The following is a 19639-nucleotide window of genomic DNA, read 5'->3' on the forward strand; positions in this document are numbered from 1 at the left end:
ACCGGACTCCTGTGCTGGAGGGGACACTGCTGTCCCGTGAGCTCAGCCACCACCCCTCCTGCCCTTGGCTGCCAACACGGGGCCTTTCTGAGAGCCTCCCCCCCCTTCCTGCCAGTGCCTGTGGGCTCCCTGTCTGTGGTCCGCCTCACCTCCCAGGCAAGCTTGCTGTCTCCCATGGTATTTTAGTATTTTAGTAAGTGACTCTCCTCTTTGAGATGGGTTCCAGAAGGACTACATTTTGTTCCACTGCAAGGTAGCATGTAAGTGAGGCCCTAGTTGATGGCCTCACCCCCCTGAGCAGCTTTGTCTTGGCATATTCTCCACCTATGCCTCTCTACTTCTCATCACCAGGCCTTACCGGACACCACGACCTTCTAGGTCAGTACTGGCACAGACTGCAAGTTCTTCAGCACTGGTGCTGATCTGGGTTGTGGACATCCCGGATTGACCTAGTCTGAACTCCTTTCATTGAACACTGGTCCTCCGTGTGGTGAGCTCCTACCACCAAGATGGGTCAGCCCCACCCGCCCCAGTGTAGAGAAAGCCACCAGGACTGAAGGTAAGGGGACTGTTGGCCTCCAGGTCTCCTGCCTCCGTGCTGGGAATCTGATGCTCAGGGAGTCCCTGTTGGGAGGAAATGGCACTGCACCAGGTAAGTCTTTTAGTCTTTGCCTCACACTTTGTGGTCTTCCCTGTGGGGAAACACCTCCCATTTGTTTTCGGTCCAGAGGAATAAAAAATAGATCCCCACCCAACAGGAATACAAATGCTGGCGTAGGGCTGAGGAGGACCAGACCTGCAGAAGGAGGGAGTGAATGAGTGTCAGATCCCTGGGCAGGGCTCAGTGTGGTTCAGTTGTCCCCTGCGCACCTGCCAAACGACTGCAGGTGAGCTGGAGGCTGATTTCATCTGGCACTTGGCTCTCTCAGGGCTGGGATGGAGCCCTTAGGGCACTCAGCCATCTTCTGTGGCTTGAATATGTGTACACACATCCCTGCACACACCCATGCACCCCTCTGAAAATACCTATCTCTAGCCCCAGCTCACAGTCCTTGGGAAGCCTGATCCAGTGCCCTGTGCTCAGGCTTGGGCCCAGGGACTGCCCTCTGCACCCGGTGCCCTGGGGGGAGTTTGTGGAAGGCTCTTTGGGATCGGAACATACTGTTTTCACATGGGGTGATGTTGCAGCGCTGCCAGTTGGCGGGCCGGGGCCCCCAGGAGCACAGGTGCTCAGGCACCGCCTTGTTGGTGTGGGCGTGCACACACTCCACACGCCGGGACTGGAAGCCGTAGTTGCCGCAGGTCGCTGTGCACAGGGTCCACAGGCTGACCCTCCAGTGTACGCTGCAGGCTTCTGACCAGCAGTTCTGGGTGCTCACGGGCCTGCAGGAGGAGGAGGGCAGGGTTAGGCTCTGCCTCTGTGGGGGCTGGAGCTGGATGCAGGGTGGGGACAGATATGACAATAACACTGCAAACCCAAGGATGTTGGGCAATGAAGAGCTTCCAGTGCTACCAGACCTGGGCTCTGCTCTGTTACTGAAAGGCTCTAAGACAGTGGTTCTCAACCTTCCTAATGCTGCGATCCTTTAATACAGTTCCTCATGTTGTGGTGACCCCCAATTTCATTGTTACAAATTGAACATAATTAAAGCATAATGATTAATCACAAAAACAATATGTAATTATATATGTGTTTTCCGATGGTCTTAGGCGACCCCTGTGAAAGGGTCTTTCGAACCCCAAAGGGGTCGCGACCCACAGGTTGAGAACCGCTGCTCTAAGATTTCAGAAGGCCACCTCCTCTCACTGGGACTTTGTCTGCTCATCTCTACAATGCCTGCCTCACTGCAGGACCTGAGAATGGGCTCAACCCAGGGTGCAGGTTTGCCGAGGCAGAGCCTGGAGCCAGCCTCAGGGGCCTTATGTGGGGGTAGTGAGCCATCACCCCAGGGGGACAGCTAAAGGAGGTATGACAGGAAATGGGGGCTGGATAGGGATGACAGGTAGAGACTCAGGGACAAAGGCTCTCATGTCAGCATAACTTCTAGAGGGAGGTCAACAAGATTGAGGGGGGCTGCTGGAGCCCTTAAGATCTGGTGACCACTTTGTGGACTTCACCTCCTGCCCACGCTGGGGCTAGTCAGGTTTCTTGTGGTTTCAGGCTTTCCTCAGAGGAACCTATACATCTTCATCTCCGAGAAAGGAGCGTCCAGCCTGGCCCATTTAGTAAACACAAGGCCGCCACTGAGCCTTCTCCCTTGGGAGAATTGAGGTGAAAGGGCAGGGTATGTGACCCCTGGGACCATGGGAGATTGGAGGAGAAACATTCATTCACCCCCATCTTTCTGTGCTATTGACACAGGGGCTGGGGCAAGGAGGCCCATGGTTTTCTCTTACCTCGGAAGGGCACTGCACTGCTCTGACGGTAAGGTGACACCGTCCAGTGTCTGGCAGAAGACTTGTCTGTGTTGCACAGCTAGGTGAGGCCCAATGCAAGGCCCGTTGCACTGGTAAGCAGAGAAAGGTGACATATACATATAATGTTAGGTAAGCCAGGGGGAGGCTGCAGTATTCAGGCTGCATGGGACACATGTGCAGGGCCAGATCATTTGTCTTGCCCCTCTTTGGGCCAACTAAAGGGCGGTCACTGGCATGTTTCCTTTGTGCCACAGTGGAAGGGTTAGCTTCCTGTGGTCTGTGAGCATTCTGCTAGCAAATGGCTAATGGTAGTTGTAGAGCCAATCAGAGAATGCCAACCCCTCCCAGATTAAACAGGTGAAGGATTTCTTGGCCTAAGGGGCCAGGAATGTGTTGGTAACCTTTAGAGGTGAAGACCTTAAGAAAAGCCCCTCAGTCCCCCCTTTAGTCCTGAGAATTACTTGATTTATTGTTTTCTTGCTAAATTCACCCAAGTAACCAAGTCTATGAGTTCTTTCTTTCCTTTGGCTTCATTTTCTCCAGGTTAAACCCAGGATGGCTGAACAAAAGCAGACTTAGGTATGTACAACTAGTCCCTGCTTATGATATGTGCTCATGGAGATGGTTAAGCTTTTCCTGGAGTTGGCAGAGCCAGAGTCTAGCACAGTAAATGCCCGTAACAATGGTGTCTGTGAAGTACAAAAGCAGCAGGCCTTAGCTGACATCTGCTATTTGAGTAAGAGGCCAGATATCCCTTAGAGGTCACTTTAGAACCAAAGTCCTTAACTCGGGGGGTCTTTGGACTTCCTAGGGGACCCCAGGAGAGCTGTTAACCTTTAAAATTATAAACAGAAATCTTGTGTTTATTGACATTTTTCTAGCAAGAGGCTCCAGCTTTTATCAGATGCTCAAAGGATTTCAGAGGAATGTTGTGCACTGGGCCTCTCGTATATACATAATTTGTTAAAATTTATGATTTATATAATTCAATGGCATTAGTACATTCATGTTGTTGTACACCATTAACATTATTCATCTCTAGAACTTTTTCATCATCCTGAACTCCCCGGCTGTGGTATCCATTATTCTACTTCCTGTTTCTATGACTTGACTCCAGGTACCTCATTTAAGTGAAATCATGCAGTGTATGTTCTTTTGTGTCTGGCTTCTTTAACTTAAATGTTTTCAAGGTTCATCCACATTTTAGCATATAGAATTTCTCTTTTTAAGGCTGGGTAACATACCATTGTAAGTATACACCACACTTTGTTTATCCTTGTATCTGCTAATGAACATATGGGTTGTTTTAATTTTTATAGCTATTGTGAATAATGCTATCATGAATATTAGTGTACAAATATCTGTTCAAATTCCTGCTTTCAGTTCTTCTGAGTATATAGCTAGAAGTGGAATTGCTGGATCATAAGGTAATTCTGTTTACTTTTTTGTGGAACCTCCATACTATTTTCCACAGCAATTATTCTATTTCATATTTCCATCAACAGTGCATGAGGGTTCCAGTTTTTCTATATCTTGGTCAACATTTGTTATTTTCTTTTTTTTTTTTTATAACAATCCTAATGGATAAGTAGTATCTCATTGTGGTTTTGATTTGCATTTCCCTAATTACTAGTGATGTTCAATATCTTTTCATTTGTGTATTGGCCATTTATACATATTCTTTAGAGCAATATCTACTAGTATTCAAGGCTTTGTGTTTTGTTGTTGACTTATAGTTCTCTTATATATATTCAGGATATTAATCCTTTCTCACATTTATGATTTACAAATATAGTTGACCCTGGAACAACACAAGTTTGAATTGTGTTGGTCCATTTATATGCGGATTTTTTCAATAAATACTATACTGTTTTTCATCCATGATTGAGAGTTCATGGGTGTGGAGGGCTTACTGTATGCACTGATCTATGCCATTTTATATAGGGGACTTGAGCATCTGTAGATTTTGGTATCTGCAGGGTTGGGGCGATCCTGGAACCAATACCCTGTGGATACTGAGGGATAACTTAAGTTTTTTGGGAGTCAAAAGTTATAAACAGATTTTTGACCATGTGGCAGTAGACACCCCTAACACTGATGTTATTGAAGGGTCAACTGAATTTTCTCCCATTCTGTGTGTTGCCTTTTTACTCTGTTGATAGTGTCCTTTAATGAAGAAAAGCTTTTACATTTGATGATATCCAGTTTGCCAAATCTTTCTTTTTTTGCCTTTGATTTTAGTGTCATATTCAAGAAATCATTGCCAAATGAATTATTATGAAGATTCTCCCCTCCCTGTTTTTCTTCTAAGGGTTTTATACTTTTAGCTCTTAGATTCATTTTGTGTTAATTTTTGTATATGGTATAAGGTAAGGATCCAGCTTCATTCTCTTGCATGAGCCTGTACAATTTTCATAGCACCATTTGTGGCAAAGACTGTCCTTTCCACATTGAATGATCTTGACACACTTCATTTGACCAAATATAGGTATGCTAGAGTTTATTTCTGGGCTTTCTATTTTATTCCATTCTGTTGGTCTATATGTCTGTGTTTGTATGCCAGCCCTATACTGTTTTGATTACTGAAACTGTGTGTAGTAAGTTTTGAAATCAGGAATTGTGAAATCTTCAACTTGTTCTGGCCATTTGAGATCCCATGTGAATTATAGCATTTTTCTATTTCTGCAATTCAAGTCATTGGGATTTTGATAGGAATTGAATTAAATCTGTAAATCAATTTGAGCAGTATTGAAATCTTAAGTTTTCTAATCTATGAACACAAGATGTCTTTTTGCCTCCTTGGTTAAGTTTATTCCTAAGTATTATTTCTGGTACTAATACAAATTGAATTGTTTAAATAGCTCTAAGATTTTTTTAGGCTTTTATATATGAGATCATGTCATCTATGAACAGAGATAATTTTATTCCTTCCTGTTCAACTTGGATGGCTTGACTTTTTTCTTTTTCTTGCCTAATACTCTGAACTTCCAATGCTATCTATGTTGAATGGAAGTAGCAGACATTGAACCCTTCTGGGACTCCCACAATGTGTATATTGGTACCATTTTCTTCATTCAGCTCCTTAGACTTATTAATTTTAATAATCCTTTTTTCAGGTTTGCTAATTGTTTCTTCTGCCTACTTAAACCTGCTGTTGAAAATTTTCAATACAGATATTGTATTTTTCAGATCCAAAATTTCTGTCTGTTATAATTTTTCCAGTTATAGTTGACATACAATATTATATTAGTTTCAGGTCTACAACATAGTGATTCAACATTTATAGTCCTTACAATGTTATCACCAGAATAAGTCTAGTAACCATCTATCACCATACAAAGTTAATAAAATATTGACTATTTTTATTATACTATATCCCCATGACTTAAAAAATAACTGGAGGTTTGTACCTTTTATCCCCCACTCCCTTCCCTCTGGAAACCATCAGTTTGTTTTCTGTCTCTAGGGGTCTGTTTCTCTTTTGTTGAATTTGTTTTTAAAGATTCCACATATAAGTGACATTAGATGGTATTTGTCTTATTTAACTTAGCATAACACCTTTTAGGTCCATCCGTGTTTCAAATGGCAAGATTCCATTTTTTATGGCTGAATATTATATATATAAAATCTTCATTCATCTGTTGACGAACACTTAGGTTTATTTGATATCTTGGTTATTGTAAATAATGCTGCAATGAACATAGGGGCAAATATTTGTTTTTGAGTTAGTGTTTTCGTTTTTCTTTTTTTTTTTTCCCAGATAAATATCCTGAAGTGGAATTGCTGAGTCCTATGGTCATTCTATTTTTACTGTTCTCCATAATGGCTGTATCAATTTACAATCCCACTAGCTATGCAAAAAAAGGGTTCCCTCTTCTCCACATCCTCACCAACACATGTTATCTGCTGACTTTTTGGTAGCAGTCATTCTTACAGGTGTGAGGTTCTCAATGTGATTTTGATTTGCATTTCCCTGATGATTTGTGATACTGAGCTTTTTTTTTTTTCATGTTTGTTGGCCATCTGTATATGTTCTTTGGAGAAATGTCAGGTGCTCTGCCCATTTTAAAATTGATTGTTTGCTATTCTGATGTTGAATTGTGTGAGTTATTTTTGCTATTAATCTTATGGGATATATCATTGGCAAATATCTTCTCCCAATCAGTAGGTTGTCTTTTCTTTTCAGTTTGATGTACACCCATTAGTCGTTTTTTCTTTTGTTGTCCTTACCTGAGAAAATATCTATAAAAAAATATTGCTAAGACCAATGTCAACGAGTTTACTGCCTCTGATATCAGGCCTTACATAGAAGTCTTAATCCACTTTGAGTTTATTTTTGTTTGTATCTGTCCAATTTTCCCAACATCATTTATTGAAGAGGCTGTCATTTCCCCACTGTATATTCCTTCCAATGTCATAGATTGACTAAGTGTGGGTTAATTTCTGGGCTTTTATTATGTTCCATTGATGTATGTGTCTGTTTTTATGCAGTACCATACTGCTTTAATATAGTATAGCTTGAAATCAGGGAATGTGATGCCACCAGCTTTTTTGTCCTTTCTTATATTGCTCTGGCTATTTGGGGGAATTTGTGATTCCATATAAATTTTAGGAATGTTTGTTCTGGTTTTCTGAAAAATACCATTGGAATGTTCTAATTTTGTTCACATATAGTTTTTCTGGTTTCCTTCAGTTTTTTAAAACTGTGTTTTTCTTTAGCTTCTTGTGTATTGAAGACAGTTGTTTTAAGCTCTTTGTCCAATACATCTGATGCACTGTTTCTTCAGGGATGGTTTCTGCCACTTCATTTTCTTCCTTGAATGGACCATGTTTTCCTGTTGTTGTTTTTTTTTTGTGTGTGTGGCGTATGATTTATTCTGAAATTGGGTTTTGAGGACACAGTCATCTCTCCATCTTTGCACATTCTCTTTAGCTTGGATGTTCTCTGAGCCTAGGGATCAGCCTTAGGTGAAAGCTTCAGGTCTTTTATGAGCATATGTCTTACACCTAGGCCTGCATGTGGCTTTCTCAACTCGCCTGTCCACATGGCTTACTTGCTGGAGTCTCATTCCAGGTTTTTCTAATGTCTATTGTATGTCTTCATCTGTAATCTCTTGCCCCAGGTGCCTACAGGTTGGTAGTCCCCCTGAAACTTTCACAAGTAGTGGTTGCCACTTGAGATCTGAGTTAGATGAAACAGATCAGTCCTTCAGGCAGCCACCTGACAGGTTAGCACAGTGGTTGGCAAATTCATTAGTCAACAGAGCCAAATAATTTCTTTAGAGAGCCAAATTTTTTAAACTTAAACTATATAGGTAGGTACATTGTTATTAACTTAATTAGGGTACTCCTAAGCTGGCCTTTGCTAAAAACGTCCTCAATCTGATTGAGGTACATTCGCTGAGGTCGACCCCTTCCAACTCTCCCATCCACACTTGTCTATCTCCTCTCATTCATCCTCTCTATATGTCCAAACCATCCCAACATACCTTTCTCAATCATCGACACTACATCTTCTTTCACTCCATAACGTCTCCTGTTGCCCGACCGACTGACACCCCCCACTTCTTCTAAATAGATTCGCCCAGGCCGAAAACCGACTTCTGTCCATGGGCCACGAAGTTTCAATTGCACTGTACGTGCGCACCTGCACGTGGTATTTTGTGGAAGAGCCACACTCAAGGGGCCAAAGAGCCGCATGTGGCTCGCGAGCGGCGGTTTGCTGACCACTGGGTTAGCATATTGCAAATAGGATCTTCTCTGCTGCTGCCTCTAGGCCAAGTCTGTGCGATGATGGTTGGGGTGAAAATAATGTAATAGTTCCCACAGTTTTAAAGGTGGGTATTTTTTATTGGGTGTTTGCTGTAAACTTTGACTGTTTTTCAGAGATTCTATTAGGGTACTTCATCCAGTTTCTGGTTGTTTTTGATGTTTCCATGGGGAAATGAGAAGTTAGAGCTTTCTCGTCTGCTATTTTGCTGATATCCTTTGACCACAATTGGGAATTGTTGGAGTGATATGATCCCAGCAGCTCTATTTCCTCCAGTGGATTGACTTTAGTGCCAATTGCCACACTGAAATTGCCTGTCCATCATGTTCCACTTGGTAAGTTTCCCCCTAATCATTAGGTTATCTTCCGCCCCCCTTACTTTCCCCCCTCTCCCTCCTGCAGCTTAACTAGTGTCCCCTAGGGTTCCATCCTGTGCCTTTTCTTCATGACTCCTAGCTATCACCTGTCTATTGATGACTTTCAAATTGATAGTGTTTAGCATGGCTTTAAGTCCTGGCTCTGTATAGCCAACTGCTTAATAAACATATCCAAAACAAACTTGTTGTCACCCCAAATTACCATTTTTTTGCCTGTATTCTTAAGTCATTCAATCCATAAACCTGAGAGTCATCTTAGCTTCCTCCTTGTCTCTCATCTCTGATATCTAAGAGGTCACTGAAGCCATGTGAATCACTTTTATAGGATCTCTTCTCCATTTCCATTGCCCAATGCCTTCATTCTGATCAGCAAATTTCTCATCTAAAATAGATTTCTCTTTCACTTTCCAATTCACTTATCATGCCACAGAATCTTTTCAAAGTATAACTCTGTTCATGACATTCCTATTTAAAAATCTTTCTAGGTGCCCCCATACCTCACCCCTAACAAACTCCTTGTACAGTATAGCATACCAGACTCTTCATGATTTTGCACCTGTTTTTCAACCACATTTCTACCTCTCATTGAATTCTCCTGCAAACATTCCAGGGCTGCTTTTGCCTTCATTCCTTTTCCCCACCCAAGATAGTTGCCTCATAAATGTATGTTGGGTTAAAAGAAGAATTACTACATGAAGACAGATTGTTTGAGCTGAGAAGTAGTCTTATTTCTACTTAGACTAAAATAAGCATGGTTTTTATAGACTTCAAAGAGGTAGGCAAATGAAGGAGCAGATATTTACATGACATTATTCCAAAAGGACTTTCTTATCAGAAACTATTACTGTTTTCATTCTCACAGGAATAGAATGCAGAAGATTGAGGGGCATCTCTAGTTTGTAGCACATCCCAACAATAGAAAATTTTCAACAGGATTGTGAGATCAAGCAATTCCCTGTATTGCCTCAAGCCTTGCTACTATTTAAAATATGATCCTTGGACCAGTAGCATTGGCATCACCTGAGAGCTCTTAGAAATTCATCAGATAAACACAGTGAGAAAATATAAGAAAGCACCAAATAGAAGTCACAGAACTTGTACTGAAAAATACTCTAGAGGGGTTTGGGGTTCAGTGAATCCAAAAACAGGGCAGTGGAACTCACCCAATCAGAGCAGCAAATAGAAGGAACAATGAAAACAAGTGAAGATACTTGAGGAGACTTATGAGACAACATCAAGCAGACCAACAATCACAGAAGGAGAAGAGAGAAAGGGGTTGAAAACTTCCCTAACCTGGGGAAAGAAACAGACATCTAGATCTAGGAAGCACAGAGAATTCCAAGGAAGGTGAAACCATACTAATTTACAATTTTAATTAAATGTCAAAAGTTAAAGTCACAGACAAAATTTTAAAAGCAATTTATGTCTAAGGGATAATGTTGCCCCACCCCAACAACATTAGCATCCAGGATCAAAGAATGTTTTCCACACAAAATTTAAAGGAGTTTATCATTATCAAATTAGCCTTATAAGAAATGTTAAAGGGACTTTTTTAAGGTGAAAGGAAAGGGTGCTAATTAGTAGTAAGGAAAACATATGAAAGTATAAATGTCACAGATAAAGGTAAATAAATAGAAAAGATAGTGGATTAGTCATAATGCTAGTATGAAGGTTAAAAGTAGTAAATATAACTACAATAATTAAAGGATTCATAAGATAAAAAAATGTTAAAAATGTGTGGGAAGAGTAAAAATGTTGATTGCATTCCAAATTCTAACTTATCAACTTTAAAATAGACTGTTCTAAATGTGTTATTATATGTAAGTCTCGTGGTAACCACAAATCAAATACCTATAATAGTTACACCAACTATAAAGAGAAAGGAATCTAAGTATACCACTAAATAAAGTCATCAGACCACAAGAGAACAGAGCAAGGGAAGAAAGAAACAGAACTACAAATGGCAAATTCTCCACTCAAAAGACAGAGTGGTGGAATGGCTATGGTGCCTATAGGAAACTCACTTCAGATGTAAGGACATATACAGAATGAAAGTGAAAGGATGGGAAAAGGTATTCTATATAAATACAAAGAGAAAGTAAGAGTTTCTACACCTTTATCAGATAAAATAGACTTTAAAACACATACTGTACTAAGAGATTAAGAAGGACATTACATAATATCGCAAATATTAATAGACTCAAAGGGAGAAAAGGACAGCATTATAATGCTAGGGAAATTTAATACGCTACTTACATCAATGGGTAGATGAGACAGAAAATTAATTAGAATAGATTGGCCTTAAATGATGCATTAGACCAGATGGACTTACCAGAATATATACAAAACAGTCTACACTTTCTTCTCAAGTTCACATGGAACATTCTTCAGAATAAATCATATATGAGGCCACAAAACGTCTTAAAAAATTTAAGAAGACTGAAATAATATCAGTCATCTTTTCTGACCACAATGGTATGAAACTAGAAATGAATTACAAGGAGAAAACTGGAAAATTCACAAATATATGGAGATTAAATAAATGATATGCTATTGAACAACCAATGGGTAAAAAAATCCGCCTTGAAAATGGAAATATATAATAAAGCTTACGGGATACAGTAAAAGAAATTCTAAGAGGAAAAAGGTCATAGGAAAAAATGGGCAACGGACCTGAATAGACATTTTTTCCAAAGAGGACAGATAGCCAAGAGACCTTTGAAAAAATGCTCAACGTCACTAATCATCAGAGATGCAAATTAAAATGACAATGAAATACTACCTAACCAGAATGACAATAAATCAACAAGCAACAGTACTGGTGAAGATGTCGAGAAAAAGGAACCCTAGTACAAAGCTGGTGAGAATGCAGACTGGTGCAGCCACTATGGAAAACAGTGTGGAGTTTCCTCAAAAAATTAAAAATGAAACTGCCATTTGAGACAGTGATCCCACTTCTAGGAATATATCCTAAGAATCCCAAAATACAAACCAGAAAGAATATATAGAGAACTATTTACAGTATCTAAGATCTGGAAACAGCCCAAGTGCCCATCAGTAGATAAGTGCATAAAAAAGCTATCATACATTTACACAATGAAATACTTATTATGCAACTGTAAAAAGGAAGGATCTTTGGAGAGTACTATACAAAGCAAAATAAGCCAGTCAGAGAAAGATAAATATCACATGACCTCGATTATATGTGGAAACTTATGAATAAAATAGAACCAGAAGCACAGAAACATGGAACAGACTGACGAATCTCAAGGGGGGGGTGGTGGTGGTGGGAAAAGATTAACCAAAGAATTTATATGCATATACATTGCCCATAGACACAGACAATAGGGTGGTGAAGTCCTGGGGTGGAAGTGGGCAATGGGGGATATCTGTAATATTCTCAATAATAAAGATAAATAAGGGCATCTGAATAAAGTAGGGATTATTGTTAAAAAAGAAACCCGAGCCAGACAGCGTGGCTCAGTGGGTGCATGTCGACCTATGAACCAGGAAGTCATGGTTCGTTCCTAGTCAGGAGATATGCCCGGGTTGCAGAAGGCAGCCAAACATCTCATCATTGATGTTTCTATCTTTCTCTCCCTCCCTTTCTGAAATCAATAAAAATATATATTAGAAAAATACCAAGCAACCTAACTTTATAGCCTAATGAACTATATAAAAAGAACAAATGAAGCTCAAAGTATAAGGAAGGAAATAAAGATTAGAGCAGAAATGTATGAAACAGAGGCTAAAAAGACAATTGAAAAGAGAAAATTGACAAACCTTTAGCTAGACTCACAAAAAGAGAACTCAAAATCAAATGAAAGGAGATGTTACAACTGATACAAAGAATCACAAGAAACTACTATGTACCATTATATGCCAACAAATGAGACAACCTAGAAGAAATGGATAAATTCCTAGAAACATAACACCTATCAAGATTGAATCATGAATAGAAAATTGGAATAGACCGATTACTATTAAGGAGATTGAATCAGTAATGCAAAACCTCTCAACAAAAGTACAGGACCAGATGGTTTTACTGGGAATTCGACCACCAAATATTTTAAAAGAATTAATACCAATCCTTCTCCAATGCTTCCAAACTCATTTTACCAGGCCAGCATTACCCTGATACCAAAACCAGACATAGGCACCACAAGAAAATACAATTTACAGGCAAATATCATTAACAATACATTAAAAGGATAATACATCATACCAAGTGGGAATTATTCCAGGTATGCAAGGATGGTTTAACATCCGTATATCTATCAATGTGATAATTACATTAACAAAATGAAGGATAAAATAGATGCAGAAAAAGTATGACAAAATTCCACATAATAAAGGCCATATATGACAAGCCCACAACTAATATCATACTCAAGATTGAAAAGCTGAGAGCTTTTTCTGTAAGAACAGGAATCAGATGAGGATGCCCACTCTCACCACTTACAATTGCATCAAAAAGGATAAAATACCTAGGCATAAACTTAAAGGGTGAAAAATGTGTTTCCTGAATACTATAAGACATTAACAAAATTAATGGAAGAAAACAAATCAAAAGATATTACATGCTCATGTATTTGAAGAATTAATATTGTTAAAATAAAATGTACTATTACAAAGCAATCTATAGATTTAATGCAATCCCTATCAAAATTTCAATGTCATTTTTCAAAGAAATAGAACAGTGATGGCAAACCTATGACACGCGTGTCAGAGGTGACACGCGAACTCATTTTTTTGGTTGATTTTTCTTTATTAAATGGTATTTAAATATATAAAATAAATATCAAAAATATAAGTCTTTGTTTTACTATGGTTGCAAATATCAAAAAATTTCTATATGTGACACGGTACCAGAGTTAAGTTAGGGTTTTTCAAAATGCTGACATGCTGAGCTCAAAAGTTTCGCCATCACTGAAATAGAATAAACAATCCTAAATTTTTATGGAACTACAAAAGACCCAAATAACAAAGCAATCCTGAAAAAAAAAAGCTAGAGTAATCATACTCTTTGATTTCAAAATATATTACAACAAACCTATAGTAGTCAACAAAGTATGGTGCGGGCATAAAAGCAGACACAAAATAGAGAGTCAGAGAGTCCAGAAATACACCCACACAACTATGGTTAATTACAACAAAGGAGCCAAGAATATACATGGGGAAATGACAGTCTCTTCAATAAATGGTGCTGGGAAAAATGGACAGCCACATGCAAAAGAATGGAGCTGGATCACTAACTTACATAAGACACAAATTAACTCAAAATGGGTAAAAGACTTGAACGTAAGGCCTGAAATCATATCTCCTAAAATATCAGTCTTAGCAATGATTTTTTTGCATCTGACACCCAAAGTAAAGGCAACAAAAGGAAAAAAATAAACAAGTGAGATTACATAAAACTAAAAAGCTTCTGCACAGAAAAGGAAGCCATTAAAAATACAACCTAATCAATAGGGGAAAATAATTTGCAAATCATATATATGATAAGGGGTTAATATCATATATATATAACTCATACAACTCAATGGCAAAGAACCCAAAGAAAATCAATTTATAACGGGATAGAGAATCTGAATAGATATTTCTTTAAAAGAACTTACGGATGCCCAACAGGTACATGAAATGGTGCTCAACATCACCAAATAATCAGGGAAATGCAAATCAAATCCACCCTGAACTATCACCTCACACCAGTTGGAATGTCTGATCAAAATGATGAGATAAGTGTTGGTGAGGATGTGGAAAAAGAGAACCCTTGTGCACTGTTGGTGGGCATGTAAATTGGTGCCACTACTATAGAGAGCAGTTTGGAGGTTTCTCAAAAAAATTAAAAATAGAATTACTATGTGATCCAGCAGTTCCACTTCTGGGTATTTATCTGAAAACACCAACTCAAAAAGATATATGCCACCCCATGTTCATTGCAGCATTATTTACAATAGCCAAGCCATGGAAACAAGCTAAGTGTCCATCAGTGGATTAATGGATAAAGAAAATGAGACACACACACACACACACACACACACACACAGGAATATTACTCAGCCATTAAAGAAAAAGACATTTTGCCATTTATAACAACACGTATGGATCTTGAGGGAATTATGCTAAGTGAAATTAGCCAGACAAAGAAAAGAGAAATATTGTATGACCTCACTTATATGTGAAATCTCAGAAAACCTCGAAAAACAGGTTGGTGGTTTCCAGAGGTGGGGGTGGGCAATATCAGTGAAGGGGGTCAAAAGTTACAAACTTCCAGTAAGAAAGTAAAGCCATGGAGATGTCATGTACAGCTTGGTGACTATAGTTAATAATACTGTATTGTATAGTCTATGCTTAGAATAGATCTTAAAAGTTCTCAGAAGAAATACTTACAACTATGTATGGTGACAGATGTTAACTAGACTTGTGGTGATCATTTCACAATGTATACAAATATGGAATCATTATTGTTGTACACCTGAGATTAATATAATGTTCTACGTCAATTATACCTTAATAAAAAAATCAGTATCCAAAGCTTTACTTCAGATCTGTTATATCAGAATTAGCAATTTTAACAGTATTCACAGGTGATTTACATTAAAGCCTGAGACATTATTTGCCTAGAGGGTTTTAGAAGAAATAAGAAGGGGGTGAGAGTATTTGATGGGAAAGACCTATTTTTCTCTCCTTTAGGAAAAATAATTACTGAGAATGATCAATGTGCACTGTATGTCCCCTTGATTGACCTCAATGATATAATACAGAAATTTCTCCCATGTGTAGCCAGATCTGTTCCCAATTGTCATTTCACAAGCTGCCAATGAGTGGAGAGCCTAAAAGCAGAGCTGCCTTGGGCTGAATGAGAGCTATCAGGGTGGACTCTTCCAGGTACGAGAAAGATGATATCCCCCAGGCGTCGGAGCAAGGGGGAGCTCATGCCTCTTTGATTATGAAGCACATACATTAGGTCGCTGGAAGGAAGTGGGGGTTGGTAGAGGTGCCAAAAAGGAGCGTCTGGTCGAATGTGTTGACTGGCCAGCATGAACATTGTCCCCTGACTCACCTGGGACACAAATGACTTATGTGTTACAAGTAAATTCTGTGGCCACATTTCCCCAAATAACATCTGATCTTCATTAGAGATGGCACAGTGTATTAACCAGATAGGAAATTCCAAGTGATTGTTCTCCAGAGACACACCTCAGGTGGGGGTGGGATGTGAACGCAGCAATGTGTGGATGGCCAGCTCCAACGAGTTTTGAGTTGCTAACTGGCCAAAAGCATCTAGTCGCATTAGTTCATACAATAACAAAAAGAATGAAGAGCCTTGTGGTTGTTTTGGGTTGGCCAAGCTTAGTGGCATGGTTCAGACCACAGCCACTCGAAACGAAGCCTGATCAATCAGAAGGATCAGGCTACCAAGCAGCCCCAGCCCCCGACAAAGCACAGTAGTTGTTACCACACAGCTGATCATCAGCCCTGGAAGACAGCTCTTAGACGCTCAGTCGGTCTCCAAATCAGTTGTGAACACTGTACACACATTCTACCAGGTTGAACATGGAGGCTTGAGTGGACACTGAGCTCGCTCCCTCCTAAGAGCACATCGAATGTACAACTGTCCCTATAGCACTTCCTCCTAAGAGACAACCCTGAGCCAACTGAAGAGCTTTTGCACAATAAGCAAGAGAGAGAGACTGTGTAGAGAAGTCTGGGGAACTGTGAGCGTTCTCTGGAGCTGAGGGAAAAACTCAAGACCGGAGGAACGGCTGAGCACCACTGTTGGTTTCCCCTGTGCGTGGATAACAGGCGGGAGCTCTAGCCAGGTTCTCTGGCAGACATGCAGGGTGCCACAGTGTGTCCACAGCCTCTCTCCTGCAGCTAGATCCAGCAGGAACAGGAGGGCTCCGTAACATGCCTACAAGAGGCCCCTCCACCCAGAGATTGATCCAGCAAGTACGGCAGGGTGATGCTGTACATATACACAGGACTCCCCCTTCCAGACAGAGTGCAGGGCTAGAAAAATGCTGCAGTCCCCACGAGCAGGGCTACCCTGTGCAGAGATAGTGGGTGCTACTATATGCCATGTGGTACTGCCCCCCTGCAGAGAATGTGGAGCGAGTAATACGCTATGGTACGCACATGCAGGGCTGCCCCATGTGGAGTGAGTGGGTTGCTGCTGGGAGAGAGAGCAGATAGCAGAGTGCAGGTGTGTGTGCACACAGGCTGCCCCACCCAGAGAATGAGTGCAGCTTGGAGGGCATCGAGAGGCAAGCACACAGAGCAACCCTGCCCAGACCCTGCTCCGACAACAGATAATTAGGACAACAGGGCACACCAGCACTAGGCAGCCCCTCCCAGATTAGAGGGACAAGGGAGCATCCACATACCAGGCTGCCCAGAACCCACTCCTCAGGCCAGGCAACACAGTATGCACCACATGCACCTGCCCTGACTACACATGGCCCAACAAAACTGTTTGACACACAGAGTCCATCTTTTCAAGTCTGGGAGAGAGAGCTATTCCATCCAACCCATAGGGACAAATACAGAAGAACATGCCCCAAATGAAGGAACTAGAAAAAACTCCAGAGAAATTCCCTCGTGAAATGAAGTAATTTTCCTGGTAAAGAATTCAAAGAGCCCTGGCCAGGCGGCTCAGTTGATGGAGTGTCATCCTGTACACCAAAAGGTTGCGGGTTTGATTCCCAGTCAGGGCACATGCCCAGGCTGCATGTCCAATCCTCGGGAGGGGTGCATACGGGAGGTAACCAATTGATGTTTTTCTCTTACACCAATGTTTCACTCTCTCTCTTTCTCTCTAAAAAACAAAAAAATTTGGGGAAGTGAACAGACATCCAGGTCCAGGAAGCACAGAGAGTGCCAAACAAAATGAACCCAAAGAAACCCATAATAAAACATATCGTAATTAAAATGGCAAAAGTAAAGATAAAGACACCGTCTTAAAGGAAGCAAAAATGAAACGAGTCACAAAGGGAAAAGTCATAAGGCTATCAGCTGATTTCACAGAAACAATTTTACAGGCAAGAAGAGAGTGGCAGGAAATATTCAAAGTGCTGAAAGTATAGTATTCTACCACCTAGAATTTGCTTACGCAAAAATGAAAGGAGTTCACGGCCACTAAACCAGGCTTATAAGAAATGCTAAAGGATCTTCTTTATGTAGAAAGAAAAGGCCATAACCAGAAATAAGAAAATACAGGAAAGGAAAAAAAATCTTACTGGTAAAGGCAAATATATAATAACTACAGTAAATCAACCACTTAATAGCAGCGAAATTAACTATAAATACAATAATTAGGGGATACACAAAACAAAAAGATTTAAACATGTCAAAATAAAGAATGGAAGGGGTGTAAAAATGTAGTGCTTTAGAATGCAATTGAACTTTAATGCCTATCAGTTTAAAATAGACTGCTGTAGCTATAGACGAATATATATGAACCTTATGGTAACCATAAACCAAACCCATAAAAAACACACAAAAAACTAAGAGAAAGAAATCCAATCAAAACCCTAAAGAAAACCAACAAATCAAAGAAATCAAGAGCAGAATAAAGGCACAGAGAACAACAACAAAATGGCAATAAGCACACACCTATCAATATATTCTATGTAAAGGGACTAGAGATGATCCAATCAAAAGATAGGGTGACAGAATGGATTAAAAAAAACGACCCAATACACATGCTGCCTATAAGAGACTCATTTTAGATAGAAAGACACACATGGGAAAAGATATTTATGCATATAGAAATGAAAAGAAAGCTGGGGTAGCAATACTCATATCAGACAAAATAGTATTTAAAACAAAGAATATAAAAAGAAAGACATTACATAATTTTAAAGGGGTTAATCCAAGAAGAGGATGTAACAGCCGTAAATATCTCTGCAGCCCACATAAGGGCACCCAAGAATATCAAGCAAATATTAATGGACATAAAGGCAGAAATTCACAGTGATACAATAATAGTTGGGGACTTTACTACTCCACTTACTCCGATGGACAGATCATCGGGACAGAAAATGAATATGAAAATAATTGCTGTACGTGCCACATTAATAACCATTTAGAGAGCATTTCATCCCCAAACTTCAGAGGACACACTGTTCTCAGTGCACATGAAACATATTCCTGGAGAGCTCACATACGAGGCACCTCCTACTGTTGCAGGGTCAGCACCCTTAGATTACCTGTCAAATACATTCCTCTCACCTGGCCCCAGCTGGAGAAGGCCCACTCCACACAGAGCTGTTGGTTACAGGCCTGGGTGTCCACCGGCCTCTTGGCAAGCTGTGTGCACATGTCATTGGACACGGGAGTGGAGATCCCAGAGGCTTTCAGCTTCTGGCAGGTCACCCGGCGGGTCTGGATGCCTCCCCCACAGCTCCGGGTGCAGGCGGACCAGGAGGTCACCATCCACCTGTGGAGAGGAGGAGGTGTCAGTCTCAGGGAGAGGAACGAGGCTGTATGCTCTCAGGAAAAGAGCTCCCCTGCTCCTCCCCGCCCAGGCTCTCACCACACAGCTGCTCATTTGGGGGCCATGGCCCTTTTTACTGTATGTACTTGGAGTGATAGGCTGAAAACGGCCGCCCCAAAGAAACCTCCGGAAAATCCCTGGAACCTGTGAATGTTACTTTATTTGCAGATATAATGAGGGATTTGGGGATTATCCTATGTTATCTGGTTAGGCCTTAAACGTCATCACAAGTATCCTTGTAAGAGAAAGACAGAGGGAGATGCCACACAGAAGAGACGACAGTGTGCTCACAGAGGCAGAAGAGGGAGTGATGTGGCCACAAGCCGAGGGATGCTCAGAGGCATCAGAAGCTGCAGGGGCCAAGGAACAGATGCTCCCCTAGGGCCTTTGGTGGGGGCACAACCCTGCTGACACCTCGACTGTGGACTTCCGGGCTTCAAAACCGTGAGAGAATAAATTTCTGTTGTTCTAAGCTACCATGTTCGTGGTCATTTGTTACAGCAATCACAGGAAACAAATACCCTTTGGAAATGGACTAGAAAGGTGTATCCTGAAAGCGTATTTTGAAGATCA

The 19639-nt window shown here is 40.6% G+C and overlaps 1 protein-coding gene across 3 annotated transcripts in view; it reads right to left on the reverse strand.

Annotated features, from left to right (window-relative positions):
- Positions 1-19639, reverse strand: part of ADAMTSL1 (ADAMTS like 1) — a 903601-nt gene that overhangs the window by 2549 nt on the left and 881413 nt on the right. For all 3 annotated transcript variants that reach the window (XM_059656582.1, XM_059656581.1, XM_059656583.1), the window contains 3 exons: positions 18802-19009; positions 2398-2507; positions 1163-1383 (listed from right to left, as the gene is read on the reverse strand). In XM_059656582.1, coding sequence (XP_059512565.1) covers positions 1163-1383; positions 2398-2507; positions 18802-19009 — 539 coding nt within the window. The remainder of the gene's footprint in view (positions 1-1162; positions 1384-2397; positions 2508-18801; positions 19010-19639) is intronic.

The sequence above is a fragment of the Myotis daubentonii genome, chromosome 11 (genome assembly GCF_963259705.1).
Source record: "Myotis daubentonii chromosome 11, mMyoDau2.1, whole genome shotgun sequence".
Lineage (NCBI taxonomy): Eukaryota > Metazoa > Chordata > Mammalia > Chiroptera > Vespertilionidae > Myotis > Myotis daubentonii.